The 17,500-nt window shown below is 33.8% G+C and overlaps 1 protein-coding gene across 1 annotated transcript in view; it reads left to right on the forward strand.

Moving 5' to 3' along the window:
• Window positions 1-8,071: 8,071 nt before the first annotated feature.
• The window catches only part of LOC131956137 (CUB and zona pellucida-like domain-containing protein 1), a 9,689-nt gene continuing 260 nt past the window's right edge, over window positions 8,072-17,500 (forward strand). The window contains exons 1-5 of the mRNA XM_059320560.1: window positions 8,072-8,147; window positions 8,672-8,798; window positions 8,969-9,174; window positions 12,869-12,995; window positions 13,149-13,351. Coding sequence (XP_059176543.1) covers window positions 8,072-8,147; window positions 8,672-8,798; window positions 8,969-9,174; window positions 12,869-12,995; window positions 13,149-13,351 — 739 coding nt within the window. The remainder of the gene's footprint in view (window positions 8,148-8,671; window positions 8,799-8,968; window positions 9,175-12,868; window positions 12,996-13,148; window positions 13,352-17,500) is intronic.

The raw sequence follows: 17,500 nt of genomic DNA on the forward strand, positions 1-17,500 counted from the left end.
TGAAGCGGCACCCGACAAATTTGCTTTATATATTATAGAGATTAGAAAATTGCTTAGATAAACAAAGATTTCAATAAAGTAATTTAGGCCTGAAACGCTTTAGTATAGAAATGTATTATTTGAATAGATTCTAGATCTAGGTAGGGTCTACATCTGTGTAAAGTCTTGTTTTTCCGTAGATGATCTAGAATATCTAGATCTAGAATCCTAATAGAAATTTTGTTTAAGTTTAGCCCGAGCAAAATTGTATTGTATAAATTTTAAAGCGTACGTAGATCTAAATAATATTTAAATTAAATAGTTAATTTCTTTTTATTCTAAACACGGCAGATGACGTCATTAGTTAATGTATAAACATTAGTGACGTCACTGTTTTATGCATTCTTTTTCACAACTATAAACGCTTTTCCTGTTGCATAATTAAAACTGTTTTTTTACATTCGAATACGCCTTTATTTTTTATTTTTCTTCTTTAAATAAAATTGTGGTTATACGTTTAAAACATCTACCATATTATTTTCAACAAAAGTCCGTAGCAAGTTCTCCATATATCGCTGAAGATTCTGACGTGATATCCGGCGAAAATATTTTGCGGACAGACAGAGAGAGAGAGAGAGAGAGAGAGAAGTGCGCACTTGGTCTTTTATATATTAGGATGGAATCTTGTGCGCAATATTATTAGTACTCTATAAATTTACATGCGTTTTTTGAGAAAACGGAAATAGCGTAAATTAGTACTTCCTGTCAACGGAAATTACTCAAAATTTGATAGATGGTAGAGAATAAGATCTTTTACTTACATGTGAAATTTCATTTATCTTTCTGAAATAGTACTCAAGTTATAGAAAAATTCAAAGTAGAAAAAGTACCACTTCCGATTATCGGAAATCGCTCAATAGTTGATACGGATCTACGATTTTGATAAAATACTTATATATGAAATTTCATCAACCTAGCTGTAACGGTACTCAAGTAATCATGTTTACACAAAGACAGACAGACACACACACACAGACAAACAGACATACGGACAAGATTGCAAAACTATGTTTTTCCGTATCAGTGAGGTGTAAAACGTCGAGATTTGTAAAAATCTCGATATTTTTTTTTTGCATGATTACAATACTTTCTCTATACTTCGTATATACGAGAAAGTAAAAACCATGGCATATCCCTTTCCTGTAGTATCCCTTAAGTTCATCTGCTGCCAGTGATGGATCATATTCTGCTGTAGCGTGAGTCCTAAGGTGAATGATTTCACGCTGGATATGTACCTTGCGAGTACTTATTACACTTAATAAGTTTTTCAATGTTTTATGTTTGAAATCAGCACTAGCACTATGGAGATCAGTCTCTGATGTGCTACCATCTGTTGCTATCAAAATAGTTTAGAATAGTTTGTACCTGAATAAACACACCTTAAAAGTTTAATACGCATGTCGGAGCTTGAACACTATTTGCCGACAGAAATATGTTTAGTTTAGAAGCTGATGGGACAGACTTTTCTCTTGATTTAAGGTCCTTGCAGGTATTAATAACGTATTTATCAGAAGGTGTGTTGAATGGTGGTCTTAGTTCATCTTCAATTCGCCATTCTATTTTTGGAAGAGCGACCATGGTGATAGAATCCGTTATTTTCTTTTGATAAGAAAGTTTATTGTCTTTGAATATAAAATATACATGCTTATGGTAAGAGAAAAATGTTTCATACACTCTTGCAACGACTGAAGTTGTTGAAAATATGACATATATTTGTGTGTTTAAATCGGTGGTTGGGATTTCCATTGGTAAAGAAAGCAGATGTAAATTTATATTGCTTGAAAAAGTAATGCAAGTCACTACTGACATTGTTCAAGATGTTGAAGTTTAGATCTCCAATCACAACAATTTCTTCAACAACTTTTACTTTACTCAAAAATATTTTAGAAAGTTGTTCGAAACAAACTGATTGGCGTGCTAGGTGACTTGTATCCAGCTATGATGGTCATTCTACAGATAGTAACCGCAAATAATTCTACATGATAGTTTGTGCCAGTTTCAATACTGTAATTATGACATTACTTACGCCGCAAAGACTGTGTTTCGCGAAACAAATGATACCTCTAGTACCACAGTGCGGATCATTCCGAAATAATATAAAATGCTAAATCAAATACCCTTACTAAACCTAATGTTTTATAACTGGTTTTGATTATTTGTAAACTACAAAAGGAATTTATGTCAGAAAATATTGCTATAAAAATATACGTTGCCAAATGTTTTATAGAGTAGAGCCAAAAAGTTACTGTTAGACTAAATATAAACTCTGTATACTCTGGTGTATCCAACAAAGGGAAAAGTTCTGTAATTTATGTTAGATCATACCAAGTATGTACAACCATTAAAAGCATAGTCAGTGTGCAATGTATTCAGATTTTATTTTTGTCATGTTATTAAACTGATTTAATTCCATCGAATAAAACAGGCAGACACTCTACACTATATGAGGTAGGCAAGTTGGCAAGTCCTGGATATCCCTTACGAAATTTGAATAATCAGGAATTTACATGGAGTCTATCAGCACGTGCTGATAAACGTCTCATTTTACAGTAGGTTCATATCTCATGGACCATACATTCACGTGGAATTAAATATGTAAGTGACATTGTAGAAAAACCTTAGTACTAATTAACACTTATTTTTCTTATAGTCTATCGTTTGTGGAAACAGACTATTGTGACACAGACTATATCACCGTGTACGACGGAGCTACAGAAAATGCTCTAAGTTCTAAGAAAGTCTGTGGTAGGGGAGTCTCAGATACGATTGTATCGACAACAAACAACCTTTTTGTCACCTTTAAAACAGATAGAAGTAATACGTACAGAGGATTTTATGGAGAGTTCTATTCACACGGTATTTTTTTAAAATAATTTCTACATACACTTGTTATCGATTTAAAAAATTTCTACATACACTTGTTATAGATTTAAAAAATTGCTTGTCACAGCAGGCCTATTGACAGGTCATTAGTATGGAAAACTATGAAGCACTTTAGATTCCCATACGCATTTATTTCTCTGACAACTCCAACATCCAAGTGATAACAAAAGACAAACAATCAAAACAGTAATAAAACCTTCTTCTTCGTTCTTAATTATAAGTGTTGAAGGGGATCGAGATTTATCTGCCAGTGGGTTTTGTTCGAATTTATCAAACATGAGTTTTTGCCGACTCGACCACGCCTCCAACACAATTAAGCGTTACTTGTCAACTGGTTATGCGCCATTGAGGCCATTGACTCCGATTTCAGCCTACTTTTCTTTTTGGATTTGCTTCCATAGCCTTTGTCCAACCAAGAACAAACTACAAGGCAGCAGTTGTTTTAATTTTGGAGTTGTCTCTCCTAGAAGAGTGGCTGTCCCCAGCTAACGACTCCGTGACTCGATACTGGAAAATAACGAACAGGAGCACACATAATAATTACCTGAATATTAACGAACTAAATAGCATGCGGAATTATCACAAAAAGCAACTAAAAACAAGGCACACATATAACACTTTAAACAATATTTGACATGTTCAAACTGCACTCATGAGGATAAATTAAAAAATAACATTGGAGAAGATATCTATAGCTAGGAAAACGGGTTTAGTTAGACACATCCTCAGAAAGACAGTTAATAATAACCATAGTCAGAATCTGGTGTGGAATTCAGTGTAATTTAAGACAAATTACGTCATGAGTGAGATCGCCCTAACGAGAAATTAAGAAGGTTGGGTTGTCGTGGCCTGAGCGTAAACAATAGTCTAAAATACACATAATCTTGTATAATACTTCAAAAACACAGCGCGCATAAAATACGCGACGCACACTAGCTATCCCCCTTTTAGGGAGCGATTATAGACGATTTTAAAACTATCATACAGATTAAGCTGACACGTATCTATAGCATCAGTACACCTGGATTTGCCCAAACCACGAACAACCAAACGTCCTCGTGAGGTTTGAAAAAGGAGACTAGAGCAAGTTGTTGTTTTCGAGTGGAGACATCGGAAAACATTATTTGTCTACATTTATTGGTCTACAATTTTTGGGAAGATAACAATATATGTTAATTGTCATTGTCGACCATATGAACTGTAAATAAAACATAAGAAAATTACTCATCCCTACGGATTTATAAGAAACGTGAAATTTTAGGAATAAAATTAGCGATGGTGATCATACACTTCCAAAATTGAGACAACTGGTACTCTGAACCTGATCTACAGGTGTCATAACTTGCTAATGCGATATAAACTGATATATCATCAGATATGTGAGTATATATATATATATATATATATATATATATATATATATATATATATATATGTATATATATCTGAAATCTAAATGGCATTTAGACGTAAGTGAGAGATATAAAACGCTATCATTCATTCAATAAAATAACCCAGCGTAAACATAGACAAATGATAGCAGTAGCTCTCATTTATGGATTACATAAAGGAAGGATCACCTCTAGACCTGTTAAATGCGACAAGAATTTCTCTCCAACCCCACAATCTAAATGCAATTTGATAACTCAAAAAAGAAAAACACATGAGGTGGGCGCAAAGTGCAAGAGAGAAGAATGAGAACAGAACGAACAATATGGTCTGAAACGTTCATGTATGTTATATAACATCATATATAACTGCTTCGAGAAGCTCAATTCTTAGATACCTATACAATCAAAAGGGACATAAGTGTGTTCTAATTATTCCAATTTTTCATTTCGAATTTAACAGAGCAACCATAAATCATTTTAAAATAAAAAAAATTGATATTATTCATAACCCAGCCTATTATCGACAGTTGCACTCTTCTGGAAAATAGGGACACATTTGTCCCATGCTGTATCTAAAATAATTACGTTATCCAGAAATCTAATGTTAATTATCATTTGAAAAGTATGAGTTTTAATTTTAAACTAAAATGAAGAACAATGTCTGTTAGTTTGAAGGATGGACGAATGTACAACCTCTTCTTTCACCTGATCGTTGGATGACTGACAGCCAGTTAATAATTTTATAATTTCAAGTTATTAAATTTTCTAATTTTCTATTTAACTCTTACTTAATAGTTGCAAAGTAAATTTGAAATTAAATATTTATTCCTGTTGTAATTTTTAACATTATCTATTGGAATTACATGTCTACAAAATTGTATCAATATCAAATCTGGCATTAATTAATGGCATTAATTAATAAAATATGACAACAGCACATTGCTATAAAAGCAGAGCTTCACAAATAAGTTTTAAAAAAAAGTAGTTGATTTTCTAAAATATATAATAAAATCGCTTTAAACTAGATGATTTTCTTTGGATGCTATATCGTTTTTGCTCTATTGTGATTTTCTTATATGATTTTCTTTTTAAAAATAGTTTTAGACGATTTTAATATTTATTTAAAATACATTTTTTACTTCATCAAAATTACGAAATATTATGTAATGGAATTTCATTAAACGATACGTCTTTAAAATTGTTGGAATAACTGACAAAAGTTAAATGTGACAACCACAGATGACCACATCATACTGAACGAGTCTCAAGGTAATATCTCCAGCCCTGGATATTCGTTTGGCAAACTTGACAACATGATATACACCTAGACTATACTTTGGGATATGAAGGAAACCTAACACCTGAAAAGCATTTTAAAAATTTAAAAAAAAATTATGACTTGAGATAATATAATGAAATCGCTTAGACATAGATATAATTTTTAGGGCGTTGTATAGTTTATTCTCAAATGTGATTTGAACATGAACTTCATATTAAATATAGTTTTCTATTGTTGTAATTTATATTTAAAATACATTTTTTACTTCATCAATACTATGAAATATCTATTAAAAATTAATCAAACTATAAGTCTTTAAAGCTGTTAGAAAACTTGACATAAGTTAAATGTGACCACCACAGATAACCACACCACACTGAACAAGTCTCAAGGTAATATCTCCAGCCCGGGATATCCGTTTGGCAAACTTGACAACATGATGTACACCTGGACTATACAGGGCAAAGATGACACTTATATCGTCCTTAAGTAGGTTGCCTTTTTTAATTTACATTTTGTAAAATACGGGGTATTAATTTACATTTTGTAAATTAAAGCCCGTATTTTAGTATGCGCCAAATATTTGAGAAAACAGTAATTTGCAACAGTAAGTTCTATCACAATGACAGCAAGTTTAAAATAAAATTAGGTATGGTTTTCCCAGTATTTCAGACTCAGGAGAAGACTGCCAGTATGACTACCTAAGAATCTATGACGGATCTACACCATTTGGGAATTTCTGCTCGTCAACACCACCGGGGTTAATGGCTTCAACAGGAAACTCCATGTTGGTTGTGTTAAAAACGAATAGGTCAAACACATATAAAGGCTTTTATGGAAATTATGAGATACGAGGTAATTGTTCAATACTACAATATTTGATAATGATTAATTATATCAGAATGGAGTAAAACATTTAAAATTTAAGATATAGCCTGTAATAATATATACCTATTATGCATTTTATTTTTAATATTACACATAATGCTATTTAAAGCTTATAGTTTCCTCACACATACATTACACATATTTACAAAAGTTACTTTGTTATCATTATATTTATATACAGTTAATAACATTATCATGTATTTTGATTGAACGAAAACTTAGTACTTTATTAAAAAAATTATTTATCTTTTTTATTTTAATTAAATATATAATTACGTCGAATTTTATGTCACAGTACGTTGTCATCGACACTTGATCTGCGTATACAAAAATTAAAGAAATATGTCCGGTTGGAGTAATCAGTTATTCAGAACTGTTAATAGCATTAAGTAATACTTTTGTTTACCGGAAATCGTTTAAATTTTGATAGAACGAAGGGAATAAAATCTTATACCTATATTTCAATTTTCGTTAAAACCTAAATGAAAAGGCACTTAACCTATGAGTATTTTAGGATTATGACATAAGGTACAACCTTGAATTTTTGAGGTCACTAAACATTTGCTAGTAATTCCAATATACGATCTTGTATTTATATACGAAATTTATTCTAATTACCTGAACATGCTCGTGTCGTAGCCTTCACACAAAAATAAGCCCATATATACTCCGCATATGATGAAAAGCTGAGGTAAAAATCGTGTCAAAATGTCATGTGATTTTTGTGCAGGATAACAATACTTCCTCTAAACTCTGTATACGAGAATATAATAATAAACTTTTTATTAGCTGTTAACAAATACTGTTAATTGCATCTGTATGTTGTATAGAACAGGCGTAGCGAGGGGGGGGGGGGGTGCCGACCGCATTGGTGACACCATTTAGGGGGGTGACACCAAGGCAAAAAATAGCAAAATATATTGAGAAATTTATATAGAGAGATAAGTCCACTTAATTAAGTGATTAATTAGAGTGTTAAATAGTCTTTTAAGAGGTGCAAATCGAAAGTTTTGCGTGGAGGCGGGGGTGCAAATCGAAAGTTTAAGGGGGGGGGGGGGGGGGGTTGCAAATCGAAAGTTTGATGGGGGGCTAATCGAAAGTTTGAGGGGGGGGTGTGCAAATCGAAAATTAATTTGTCCCCGGGAAAGGTCGCTACGCTTCTAGGGCGGGGGTGACACCATTAAGCGCTCCGGCTAACACCCGACCTTGCTACACCACTGTTGTATAGTACTTTTTCATATAACTTAAAACAGACAGAAGCTGTACACTTTATGGGTCGGGCAAGTTGGCAAGTCCTGGATATCCCTTACTATATTTGGAAAAGAAGGAATATACATGGACTCTATCAACTCGAGCTAAAGCTAATATAATTTTAAAGTAGGTATTTATAATACTAACATTGCTAAAACTTTGTAATTTTACGTAGGTGACATTGTACTAAACCTCTTTGTTCTTAAAACATATTTTTGTTTGTAGCATATCGTTTGTGGAAACAGAGTCTTGTTCTTACGACGTCATCACCGTTTACGACGGAGATACTGAAAACGATCGAAGTTTTGGAAAAGTTTGTGGTAGGAGAGACTCACCTGTCATGGTATCGACAACAAACAACTTGTTTGTCACTTTTGATACAGGTAGAGGATTTTATGGGGAGTTTTATTCACAAGGTAAGAATCAAAATTTTGGAGCAGATGTATCTGCATATCAGACAAAAACTTGTTCGAACACTTGAAAGACAAATGTGTTAAGAACCATGCACTAGAAAAATAACAACATATAATACACATACATGTAAGAAATATAATTGATATATTACTTTGTTCATAAATGATTCGAATATTCGACCAAACTAGCAAACTATTGCTACAAAACATTATTCTGATCATTTTAAATAAATCTATAGCTATGTTTTCTCACGTTGTAATTTATTATATTTTATTTCTATTATCAAAATGTCACACCTTAGCGAAGGCGATTGTATAAAGTGCTGACCACCGAGGTCTTTGAAACAGATGAACACTACTTTTTCTTCCTCGCGTGTCTTGGGCCAAAACGGGAAAATAAAAATATGCTTATATTACACATAACATAGCTATAGCAACATCGGCTGAAAATTCAGTATGCTTTCATTATCAAAATTGGCACTCATTTATTTTCTTTAATGACAATTTGCATGATTTGACCAATGCAGATACGCACACCATACTGAACGAACCTAAAGGTGTCATCTCTAGTCCTGGATATCCAATTGGTTGCCTGGGGAACATGTTTTACACCTGGACTATACAGGGCAACGCATATACTTACATTGTTCTCAAGTACGTTGGTTTTTGTGTAATAGAATGCATCGAAAATAATATTAAACTTATTTTATGTTTCGTTGTATGATGTAATCAATAAAAATGAATATTTATAATTTGGAAACATTTTTTGTGATTACTCATAAATAAAAATTGAATAACATTGTATTAAATTATATCGAATTCAGTGTTTCGGATTTTGATTTTGGGGATGATTGTGTTCATGAAAACCTTACAATACACGACGGTCCATCAAATAATTCAACATTGATTGGGACTTTCTGCTCATCAAAACCATGGACAATAGAATCAACCAGTAACTATTTATATCTGGAGTACAAAGCAAATGGACTGAACACACATAAAGGATTTTATGCAAATTACGAAATCAAAGGTAAATATGTTTTAGATAATATCACGTCATTTAAAGCTGATACTCTCGGCTAATCAAATGACATTTAAAACAGTATAATTGTATTCTACTTGTATAATGGTGTGTTTACCCAGTTTAGTGTTTCAAACATTTCTTCATCTCACCCTGACCCACAAAAAAAATTGGTAAAAAAAAAATTTATATATACATAGTAAATATATATTTTGCTCAGTCCCCTTTCCCCCTCAATCCAGGATTTTAAATTCACGACTACTCCGCGAAAAAAAAATGTAACTCTGTACCCGTTTAAATTTTATATTATATCACTGACTTATTATTGTTATTTTATAACTGTATCGCGATTCGTCTAGAAATATATAGTTACTTTATTATAATGTCAAACTAAATTTAAAATTAAACTTAGTAGATTACACATTCTTAAAATGTTTTTTTTATAAATCCCAGAAAATAAAAGCAAACCTTTTTTTTCATGTACTCCTGTTCTTCACTATAACAACATGTTATGCAACTATTGATAGATTTATTTTAGTAAGCAAAAAATCATTTCATAATTTAGTTTTACAATAACAATATTTCTAGAAATAGTTAGTTAATTTTATAAAATATGTTTAAAATAGTTATTTTGAAACTAAATTGTATTTCATCCTAAATAAAGGACAATGCATTTTAAAAAAAACGGAAACGTTGAGTAGATCTTTAATTTTTTTTTCTAATTTAGTGTAGCTTTGTCGCTCGTAAGATCGTAACTCAAGCTACTTGGCTGAATTGGTGAACTTGAATGATGCCCAAGATTTTTTCTGAAGTGTTGAGATTATTTGGGATAGCACAGCCAGCGTTTTTTACTGTTTTGCAGTTGCAGGCAATAGAGACATCACTAGTTTGGCAACACATTGAAGCTGCAAATTCAACCAACATACAATTACTAGACTTTATCTGATGAGAACAAATACGAAGTTGGCTGCGCTATATCAGGGACTTATTCAGACTAAGTGATCGCATCATAGCACAGGACAGATGACAAGGCATTGCAGAAGAGGCAGCCACAGTACCCGACCTACCGCCCGACGGATGTACATCACATAGACTCTATATCCTAAAACAAATAGACCTTCTCGTAATCTATAAATGAAATTAATGTAGAGAGATAAATTCCACTCTTAGATCTGTTCAATATTGATGCGCCGGGTAGCATAATCGGTCTACGCAATAGATGTGAATATGGTGCAAACATGGTTATCCTCGAGATAAATATCAACAGTTCAACGACATAGTATACGCACTATTGTTGTAGGTTTTTTTTTACCATGACATTGTACATAAATTATGAATATAAAAAAATGGTTTATGTTTATTAACATTACAGTTAAGACCTATTATAATATTGTCTCAAATGGGTAAATTAAATGTACCAGTCAGATGTTTAGTTATTTCATAATGTTACATAGCCTACCATGATGTATACAACATTCAAACGTTGCGAGACGTTTGAGATGACTAATTGAACATAAATGGTATATTCAGTTTAAATAAACAATAAATATATTGGCCAATGAAATTATTATAGCATTCCAAATTTGTGACTTTTTTTTAAAGTCAATAATATTTTAAAATTATTCCCTTTAAAAGAAAATCAATAGTAATTCAGTGCCTAATAATATTGGGATAAAGTGGGTTAAATTTTAACAATTAAACACATTGGGCAGGATTGGCACTTATGAAGGATAAAGCGGGGTCGGCGTGGTTGAGTCGGTAAAGCTCATGGTTTCTCAACGGAAAAGATAAGGCTCGATCCCTTTCACACTAAAAATTAAGAACGAAGAAGTAGAAGAAGAAGGAGAAAGCTCCACTAAAATTTAAACAACCTTCGTTAAAGAACAAAATATTTTAAACATCTAAGCTACAATATTCTAGTTCCATAGATATGAAGCCGCTACTCCGCCCATCAATTTTTATCATTGCAGTTTTTCAATAATGACGTCAAATTTAACATTTCAGTTTTTTTAAAATGATTATATCACTGAGAAACCTTTGCAGTTGCACACTTACTTTCAGCCCGTCACCGGTGTTTAAGAAATTGTCGCCTAAACATCTTTGTCCTCAGAACAGAACCATATTCCCATGTTTCCCAGTGCAAACAATTCTGATTATGTTGGCTCACATTCGCTTCACCCGGTTATTGGCAGATTGGCTGTATATCTCTGTTTTTCTTTCCCTTTCATAGCTTGTCAGGGATCGACGTGCTCAAGTTGGTGAATCTCATGGTTGTTAAACTGAAAAGTTTGACAGATGAATCGATGGGTGAGGGTCATCAACTGTTTTAGGAGAGACAACTCCAAAATCAAACAGCTGCGGCCTTGTGGTTTGTTCTTTTTTGAACAAAGGCTATGGAACCAATTCTCTTGAAAGGAATCGCTTACACCACTAGAATTAGGAACGAAGAAAAAGAACAAAAATAGCATGTTTAATGTACCTGTTTATATGCTTTAGTTAAAATGAGTCCGATCAAAAACCATCTTTCTTTCTTTGTTTCTACGAAGTTATTTGTCAATGCCTGTATCTTCTATTATGTTTTAATTATATTCAATATAGTAAGCAAAATTTGTCGTTCAATTTTTATTCGCATTCAGGTTTAAAGTGCAGCTATTAATGAACTCATATTATAAAGTTTTGCCTAACTTTCTTCACTGCTGTGAATGTCCGTCTTGCTCACCTAAAATACCGCAAAGGCCACACAATTAATTTACCTCCTGCATTGAAGAGGACACCCAATGGGCATGAATATTAATGAACATTTTCTCCATGTCCTTTGTCTTTTGCCTATTGCTTTCTAGACCGAAGTTGGATGACACCAGGTCTTCTCTACCATCTGCTGTTGTATTTTCAAAAGAACTATAATGTCTTCTTTAAAGTTAAGAACTTCTTCCTTTTTCCATTGTTGGATGCATTTATGATCATGCTGCTATACGTTTGAACTATTTGGCGTCCTAAAAAATCGACCTGTTTGGTTTGTCTGAAACAATTTACAGCGAATCATGAATTGTTTGCTATATACCATTCTTTGTCGAAAAGAAAACAAAATAAAAAAATTAGTATAGCTTGCTTTATGCTTGAAACAACATCCACTTAAATAACTTTGTAATTTTACATCTTTCATTGTAATTTGTTTTATTCTCCATCCATTTCTTGGAACTGATGTGTAGTTTTCTCAAAAAGTTATCAATTCAAATAAAAAAAAATGCAATCGATATGTTTTTGCACTCAGATGTTGGATCGAGTCAAAAGTATGTTTGCTTTTTTTTAAATTTACACACTTTGCAGTTGCTGTCTCTATTTTCACCCCCGCTCTTACAACCTGCGTTTCTACTTAGTTGCGTTAAATTATCATTCTCTAAAAGCTTAGTAATAGTGTTTAACAGAACAAATTAACTAATTCTATTTTTTTCGTTCTCATGTTTCTGAGTTTCATTATATCTTCTTCACTTTGGCTATAAGCTTAATCAGAAATGGGAAGTATCTTTAAACTCAAACTTTAGTGTTAAAATTGTTTAAACGCTTAAAGATGAACACACTTTTCTAAATTCTTGCACATGCAACTCTATATAACATTATCTACATTTTAATTACATTTAAAGATAAAATTCTTTAACATGATTCAAATATTAAAACTGACATAATTTAAATATTACAAACGTAGACAACCACATCACACTGAGCGATCCTCAAGGTAACATCTCTAGCCCTGGATATCCGTTTGGCAACCTGCACAAGATGAGATACACCTGGACTATACAGGGCGATGCTGACAGTTATATTCTCCTTGAGTAAGTTGTCGTTGTTTTAAGTTGTTTTTTTTTAATAAATTAAAACCTCGTATTTTAGTATTTGTTAAATATTTCAGAATACAATTATTTGCAATTGTAAGTTCCATCACAATGATAGCATATTAAAACTACGACACGTTATCCTTTTTCCAGTATTTCAGACTTAGGAGAAGATTGCCAGCATGATTACCTCAAAATATATGACGGACCCACAACATTTTCACCGATATTTGGAAATTTCTGCTCGTCAGTACCACCAGGGTTAATGGCTTCAACGGGAAACTCCATGTTCATCGTGTTCAAACAGCATGGTCCCAATACATATAAAGGCTTTGTTGGAAATTATGAGATACGAGGTAAATGTTTAAAGGTCTTTTATTTGATCCAGAAAAGCTCAAAAAGAAAACAGAATATCACAAACCGTCATACATGGAACAATCATGGATATTTAGAGGAAATTTAAATACTAGCGCCATATTCCATCAACTAACAAAAAAAATCAATTAGTTTAGCGACGCTGACGTCTAATCATTACTGAAACACAATATCACCCACTGAGGTGTAGTGCTTCTTCGGGCTCACCATGATAGTCAACCGAACAATGACATCTATATGTATGTGTATGTGTATGTGTATGTGTATGTGTATGTGTATGTGTATGTGTATGTGTATGTGTATGTGTATGTGTATGTGTATGTGTATGTGTATGTGTATGTGTATGTGTATGTGTATGTGTATGTGTATGTGTATGTGTATGTGTATGTGTATGTGTATGTGTATGTGTATGTGTATGTGTATGTGTATGTGTATGTGTATGTGTATGTGTATGTGTATGTGTATGTGTATGTGTATGTGTATGTGTATGTGTATGTGTATGTGTATGTGTATGTGTATGTGTATGTGTATGTGTATGTGTATGTGTATGTGTATGTGTATGTGCATGTGCATGTGCATGTGCATGAGCATGTGCATGTGCATGTGCATGTGCATGTGCATGTGCATGTGCATGTCTATGTCTATGTCTATGTCTATGTCTATGTCTATGTCTATGTCTATGTCTATGTCTATGTCTATGTCTATGTCTATGTCTATGTCTATGTCTATGTCTATGTCTATGTCTATGTCAATGTCTATGTCTATGTCTATGTCTATGTCTATGTCTATGTCTATGTCTATGTCTATGTCTATGTCTATGTCTATGTCTATGTCTATGTCTATGTCTATGTCTATGTCTATGTCTATGTCTATGTCTATGTCTATGTCTATGTCTATGTCTATGTCTATGTCTATGTCTATGTCTATGTCTATGTCTATGTCTATGTCTATGTCTATGTCTATGTCTATGTCTATGTCTATGTCTATGTCTATGTCTATGTCTATGTCTATGTCTATGTCTATGTCTATGTCTATGTCTATGTCTATGTCTATGTCTATGTCTATGTCTATGTCTATGTCTATGTCTATCTCTATGTCTTTGTCTTTGTCTTTGTCTTTGTCTTTGTCTTTGTCTTTGTCTTTGTCTATGTCTATGTCTATGTCTATGTCTATGTCTATGTCTATGTCTATGTCTATGTCTATGTCTATGTCTATGTCTATGTCTATGTCTATGTCTATGTCTATGTCTATGTCTATGTCTATGCCTATGCCTATGCCTATGCCTATGCCTATGCCTATGCCTATGCCTATGCCTATGCCTATGCCTATTCCTATGCCTATGCCTATGCCTATGCCTATGCCTATGCCTATGCCTATGCCTATGCCCATGCCCATGCCCATGCCCATGCCCATGCCCATGCCCATGCCCATGCCCATGCCCATGCCCATGCCCATGCCCATGCCCATGCCCATGCCCATGCCCATGCCCATGCCCATGCCCATGCCCATGCCCATGCCCATGCCCATGCCTATGCCTAAGCCTATGCCTATGCCTATGCCTATGCCTATGCCTATGCCTATGCCTATGCCCATGCCCATGCCCATGCCCATGCCCATGCCCATGCCCATGCCCATGCCCATGCCCATGCCCATGCCCATGCCCATGCCCATGCCCATGCCTATGCCTATGCCTATGCCTATGCCTATGCCTATGCCTATGCCTATGCCTATGCCTATGCCTATGCCTATGCCTATGTCTATGTCTATGTCTATGTCTATGTCTATGTCTCTGTCTATGTCTATGCCTATGCGTATGCGTATGCGTAAGCGTATGTGTATGTGTATGTATATGTGTTACGTTCAAGTTGGTTTTAGATACACAACTCTTCGTGACTATGTTCACTACTTTTTTTCCGTTAAAAATATATATATTCAAAATTAGCTCTCGTCCTAATCACTAGCAACTGACTTCTGATAATCATTCACTCCAGCTATTATACCGCATTCGACCTTGGGATAACAATACACAAACACACCGGGGTTAACTATACTCTAGGGTAAACTCAACTCACGCTCTCCCCTAATTCTAGATCATTCTATCCTATTCTAATCTGACCTACAACTGACCCGTAACAGTATGTGTATGTGTATGTGTATGTGTATGTGTATGTGTATGTGTATGTGTATGTGTATGTGTATGTGTATGTGTATGTGTATGTGTATGTGTATGTGTATGTGTATGTGTATGTGTATGTGTATGTGTATGTGTATGTGTATGTGTATGTGTATGTGTATGTGTATGTGTATGTGTATGTGTATGTGTATGTGTATGTGTATGTGTATGTGTATGTGTATGTGTATGTGTATGTGTATGTGTATGTGTATGTGTATGTGTATGTGTATGTGTATGTGTATGTGTATGTGTATGTGTATGTGTATGTGTATGTGTATGTGTATGTGTATGTGTATGTGTATGTGTATGTGTATGTGTATGTGTATGTGTATGTGTATGTGTATGTGTATGTGTATGTGTATGTGTATGTGTATGTGTATGTGTATGTGTATGTGTATGTGTATGTGTATGTGTATGTGTATGTGTATGTGTATGTGTATGTGTATGTGTATGTGTATGTGTATGTGTATGTGTATGTGTATGTGTATGTGTATGTGTATGTGTATGTGTATGTGTATGTGTATGTGTATGTGTATGTGTATGTGTATGTGTATGTGTATGTGTATGTGTATGTGTATGTGTATGTGTATGTGTATGTGTATGTGTATGTGTATGTGTATGTGTATGTGTATGTGTATGTGCATGTGCATGTGCATGTGCATGTGCATGTGCATGTGCATGTGTATGTACATGTGCATGTGCATGTGCATGTGCATGTGCATGTGCATGTGCATGTACATGTGCATGTGCATGTGCATGTGCATGTGCATGTGCATGTGCATGTGCATGTGCATGTGCGTATCATACGCCGCTATTTAGTTGTTTTATTTTCTACTTTTCAGTAATTCATAATTTGTGAATTCGACAGTACCAATGCTGTCACTGAAAATATTTGCTTTAAAACACTACCCCCCCCCCCTTTCCCCTAACCCCGACCCTATTCCTCCCCCCCCCCTGAAAGAAGCCTCCTCTTAGTTACCTCCTGTAAGTTAAAAATCGTTTCAAACTAAATTATCTGCCCCTAATAGCCGTCACTAAACCCGGCTCTACGATTAGTAAACATTTAATTTAGCGTGACCACAACTCACCAGACCATGTGGGGGTGGGGTGGGGGTGGTAGTGATAGTGATAGAGAGAAAGAGAGGGGACTGTAAGGAGGCGCTTGCAGCTTGTTTTCTAACGGCTCCCAGAAGAGAATTATATATATAGATAGATAAATAAACTTAACATGTAAGTAAATGATCTAATTCTCTGCCTTCTATCAAAATTTGAATAATTACTGTCCAACGGAAGTAGTAATTTACGCTATTTCCGATTTCTCAAAGAAAAACGCATGTAAATTTATAAAGTAGCCTACTAATAATATCCCGCACTATTATTCACATTTTATTTGGCGTTCACTTGGTGTGCAATTCTTTTTTTTTACGAGTTTCTATAATATTATAAAAAGTTTAAGTAATTAAAAATGGATTACAAATACTGTCTATGTCCTGAGTTGCCATCCACCGTAGTATTATATTAGAATATTCGAGAAAGTTTAGGAAAGATCACTCCCGGTTTTCTTATCTCCGTTAAGTTAAATGAAATGAGAGTGGTACGAATAGCATGATGTACAAATGACATGCCTCTAACCTAATGTTAAAGGATAAAAGTAGAGTCAGTCATAAGAAGTATTCGGAGTCGTTTAAAACTATATAAAATACTGACTTTATACACACAAAAAATACAAAAAATTGAATTTCAATTTAAAATGAAGCAAATGCTGTTTTCAACCAATATGTTTATACTAGATTATTTTTTTTAATCCGTACAAATATAGGAAATTTAATTTTTAATCTTTTTATTACACTTCTCTTATTATTTTAAACAGAAAGACACTGTACACTTTATGAGTCAGGCAAATTGGCAAGTCCTGGATATCCCATACAATATTTAAATAATCAAGAATTTTCGTGGA

Source organism: Physella acuta, unplaced genomic scaffold (genome assembly GCF_028476545.2).
Source record: "Physella acuta isolate Inbredline_101_S28 unplaced genomic scaffold, ASM2847654v3 ptg001130l, whole genome shotgun sequence".
Classification (NCBI taxonomy): domain Eukaryota; kingdom Metazoa; phylum Mollusca; class Gastropoda; family Physidae; genus Physella; species Physella acuta.